The sequence below is a fragment of the Neofelis nebulosa genome, chromosome 8, assembly GCF_028018385.1.
Source record: "Neofelis nebulosa isolate mNeoNeb1 chromosome 8, mNeoNeb1.pri, whole genome shotgun sequence".
NCBI classification, from domain to species: domain Eukaryota; kingdom Metazoa; phylum Chordata; class Mammalia; order Carnivora; family Felidae; genus Neofelis; species Neofelis nebulosa.
The window spans coordinates 61,097,531-61,102,507 of NC_080789.1; the positions used below are offsets into that span (position 1 = coordinate 61,097,531).

Below are 4,977 nucleotides of genomic sequence, written 5' to 3' on the forward strand. Positions count from 1 at the left end.
AGCAAAACATTATCTGACTTTGTGACTTAGAGGGCATTTGTCATGGCATGAAGCACATCGACATCAGGAAATACAGGTAAATCATAATTTGGAGTTAACTTCTATCTCTTTTTAAAGCATAGCAGATGTAATTTATGATGATTTAATATATTCATTCGTTTTAAACTTAAATAGCACAAACTTTAAATCTGTTTCCTTATGCTTACCGATATCTATGCTATGATAATTACCAGAACGTCTTTCCTTGTCAATGAAGAAAATAAAGTCCAGAGAAATTTCCCAAAGGATACACACAACCAGAGAAGAAAAGCTCCTCACATATGGACTATTATTAGATTATTTGCTTATGTCTGAGGTTACTGCAGTCCTCATGGACAACAGCCCTTGAGCCTGCACTTCTGTCTCCATAATTGACTTTATGATTGCTCCTCTCCCAATGGAATCCATCACAGAGGATGAACAAAACCTCCATGTGGAAAAATCCTGCAGAAAGGTATCAGAAGTAAAGTAAGTACTGTTGATATTCTACCAAGTGATCATGGACTCTGGAGACCGAAGGTTGTTATGGTCCTCAAATATCCCTGGTCATCCCATTGTCCTTATTTTAAGATATATAAGGCATAATAGAATATAAGACAGATATTCCTTAAGTATACTTACCCTAAAAAGCGAGAGCTCTTGAATTGATGCAGGTTTGATAAAAAAGTTATTCATTGTCATCTAAGGACTGGAATGGTTAGCAGCTTCTTTCTCTGCTTCAAAGAAAATGGTTAGGTTAATATTTAATATATTAAATCACACAACTAGTAATGGAAAGAAAAATATATATAATGAGGCAATAAAAATGCATCTATTTGGGAGGAATATCCTTGACCTGAGAAAATGAACACAGGTTTGGAAAGAGCGTTAGAAAATGATATCTAGGTTTAGTGATTGTTTTGGTGTTATTAATTTTAATTACCAACAACTTATCACCTTTTATTCTATTTTTGGAGATGGCGCAGTAACAATGGAAACCAAATAGTAGTGGTGAAAGAAGGTAAAAATGTATCTAAACATATTACTGTCTTTTAATGATTCAGGAAGTGACAGGCAATCATGATGGCTATGGCACTATCATACAGATTATATGTATTCCCTGCATTTTAGGTTATATTCTTACTTTAGTTAAAGACAACTATTTAATGATAAATATATTAGGAATAGAAATTCAAAATGTCACTAACATTAGACAATATGTTATGGTACTTTCTTGGTGAATACTCAGCAAAAAAATGATCTAAAATGCAATAACCCATTAACTTCTTTCACTGCTTAAGAAAATAACAGTTTTACAGACTTCATATTATCTAGTTCAAATTCCTGATTCTTCATGACATTAACATGGCTTTATATGCAATATTTAATTAAGATATAACTAATTTATTCTACACGTAAGAAATTATTTGTGTCACTAGAAACCAAGCACAGGTTTCATTTCTTTGCTTTTTCTTGTGCCTCTCAGCATGTTTCTGCCATGAGTGACAGAGGAACAAACAATCACTCTGAAGTGACTGACTTCATCCTGGTAGGCTTCAGGGTCCGCTCCGAGCTCCACATTCTCCTCTTCCTGATCTTTCTGCTTGTGTATGCCATGATCCTCCTAGGGAATGTTGGGATGATGACCATTATTATGACCGATCCCCGGCTGAACACACCCATGTATTTCTTCCTAGGCAACCTGTCCTTCATTGATCTCTTCTATTCGTCTGTTATTGCACCCAAGGCCATGATCAACTTCTGGTCTGAGAGCAAGTCCATCTCTTTTGCAGGCTGTGTGACCCAATTCTGTCTCTTTGCCCTCTTCATCGTGGCAGAGGGATTTCTCCTGGCAGCCATGGCCTATGACCGCTTCATTGCCATCTGCAACCCACTCCTCTACTCTGTCCAGATGTCAGCACGTCTCTGCACTCAGTTGGTGGCCGGTTCTTATTTATGTGGCTGCATCAGCTCGGTTCTTCAGACCAGTATGACATTTACTCTGTCCTTTTGTGGTTCTCGGGCCATAGACCACTTTTACTGTGACACTCGCCCACTTCAGAGGATATCTTGTTCTGACCTCTTCATCTCTAGAATCATTTCCTTTTCCTTATGCAGCATCATCATCTTGCCTACCATCATAGTTATTATTATTTCTTACTTGTATATTGTGTCCACAGTTCTCAAGATACGCTCCTCTGAGGGACGTAAGAAAGCATTCTCCACTTGCAGCTCACACCTAGGAGTCGTGAGTGTGCTGTACGGTGCTGTGTTTTTTATGTATCTCACTCCTGACAGATTTCCTGAGCTGAGTAAAGTGGCCTCGTTATGTTACACCCTAGTCACTCCCATGCTGAATCCTTTGATTTACTCTCTAAGAAACAAAGATGTCAAAGAAGCTTTGAGAAAGAATCTGGGGAAAAAAATATTTTTGTTTAATTCTATCTTAACAGTGACATAACTGAAAGGCACCGATATTATCACAATCTGGGGAGGCATTGAAGCGAAGAATGCAACCAATGAGGTTGAAATATTTAATTTTAGAAAGTTTATTTATTTGAATCCCACATACTTATAGCTGAAGAATACATTTGGTCTATGTTTTGTCTAGCTGTTAATTTTGGGGTGGAATGGCTTTCTCCATACTTCATCTTCATTTGAGTAAAGAGAATGGTTGCCAAGTAATTTGAATTTAGGGAAAATATATTCCAAGTTTGCCGCTGGCTCTCTAAGGGATGTATTGTCTATCTTGAGTCAGTAACAAATGTTATTTAACATACATAATTGGTAGATGTAACAAAATATGATATAATAAGACAGATCAAAGTATCAGCTTTACTGAAGAAACCTTTTTCAGTGCTGAATGGGAAAAACAGATACTCTATAGAGTGTACAGTATCCTAAGGGTGACATGTGAGTCGCTCAATTGTCCAGGGACTGAATGATTCACACTCTTAGTTAATGGTTTCTCTGGCTTAGATCAGTTGTTTTTGCAAATCCTCCCTTTCACAAAACTACTGTAATGAAATTGAACCAAAAATAAAGATAATGCATTTTTGTTATATATGGCTTAGTGAAAATTAATTCATCTCATTGGTAATTATTGAATTTTGATGCACCCTTGTCCTGTGAAATTTCCATGTATAAATAACTTCAGTGCTTAGCTCACTGTGAAATCAGGGGGAAATAGCTATAGAGAACTAAGCTGCTATATGTTAATCCAGTGAAAAAGGCGTTTATGGAAAATACAAAGAAAGTGTAGTCTCTAAAGGTGAGTGGTCCTATGGTCACAGAACACTTCCTAAGCACATTTTAAAACAAATAGCAGTAAGCCAAATGAAATAAATAGCTTTCTGTGCAAAAGGAGAGTTAAGTATATGGTGAGCTTCATGAAGTTTGTAAGTGATTTGTGAGGCACAAGACAAAGTGAGGGATGACACTTCAAAGGAAATTCGTGGAAATCATGCAGACCATATTTTTCATGCTAAGGAAGCTGACCTTTATTCTGTATACAGGGGTAAGCATTGGGGATTTTTAGAAAGACAGTGTTGTATTCAAATTAGCATTTTACAAAAATCATACTGTTACCTTTGAGGAAGATAAATACTCATAGGGAGAAGACGGTGATCCCAGAAAGTGTGTGGTCATCCAAGAGGTTATGGTGGCTTTAATGGACGGAGTCTTATTAGGGACAGCGAAGAAAGAGATGACCTTTAGAATGGAAGGTAAAGTAAGCTGAATACTGATTGCTGGTTGATCACATGAGAATGACCTAGAAGTGAACAATGACTCTAATGTTTGAGCATCTGTGCTGGAGAAAATGCTACCTCATAATGAGGAAGGAAATATAAGGGTAAGAATAGTTCATCAGTAAGAGTTAAGAAAATAAGCTCAGGTGTCAGACAGAGCTTTCAAATTCTGTTTTTGCCCCTGCTGCTTCGGGTAAGTTACATAGTATCTCCGCATTGTTATTTCCTCCTGAAAAATGGGGTGTATAAGAGAATCTCCACCATAGAGTCACTTGAATGATTGAATTATGTAAATTTCGCATGTTTGTTAAATCCACATCAGATTTGTCCTTTCTTCCTGCTCTCAACACTATTCATGTTACATCTGAGAGAGGAAGACACTAACTTTCTCTGCCCCTTTCTCTACACTCTGTGCCATGAAGTGTCCCCAGCTCTCCAAGTGTATCTGCTTCCATTTCCATAGACAGAGCTTGAGAAACGCTTACTACTTTGTCATTTCAGAATAACATTTCTTTACCTTTCTCTCTGCAGAAAACTAATGGAAAAGATTGTAAAATTATCAAAAAGGCAACAGAGGTCCAAATTATTTTTTTTTCTATTTAGTACTATTTTTTTTAAGTACATTTTAGCTAGCCAACATATAGGGCAATATTGGTTTCAGGAGTAGAATTCAGTGACTCATCATTTACATACAACACCCAGTGCTCATCACAAGTGCCCTCCTTAATACCCATCACCCATCTAGCCCATCCCCCAATTAAATGCAAAATAGTATCTAATCATCAAATGTTTTATCTAGTCATCTCTCTACCCATGTCTTTCTCTAAGAATCCTCTCTTATACTTTAACAAATGTCATCTCTTTCATCCACATTTTAAAAACTGCAGATTACTAGGGAAAATACAGGATTCACTGGGTAGAAAAACTTTACGATTTTCAAATAAGTGGTCACTGTGCTAAGGTTGTGTCTTGTCTCTCCTGAGATGAAGCAGAAACATGTTTAGGTTGAAAGAGGCATAGTTTACTAAGCCTCCTTAGGGAATAAAATGCAGATGCCCTCAGGCAGTACTCCAGATAAACCTGAAATGAGAGAGGCTCCTAACTTTTTAAATCTTCATCAATTGATATTAGTAATCCTTTATCAAACTGAGAAAAAAAAGACCCTAATCATAGTGCTAACTGCCATGGCAGAACAATGTTCCTCTATATT

At 36.9% G+C, this 4,977-nt stretch overlaps 1 protein-coding gene across 1 annotated transcript; it reads left to right on the forward strand.

The window, feature by feature from the left end:
* The first annotated feature begins 1,498 nt into the window (after positions 1-1,498).
* LOC131483840 (olfactory receptor 9K2-like) lies at positions 1,499-2,479 on the forward strand. The gene has a single exon (XM_058682225.1). The coding sequence runs from the start codon at positions 1,517-1,519 to the stop codon at positions 2,477-2,479; it is 963 nt and encodes a 320-aa protein (XP_058538208.1). The 5' UTR covers positions 1,499-1,516.
* The last annotated feature ends 2,498 nt before the right edge of the window (positions 2,480-4,977 follow it).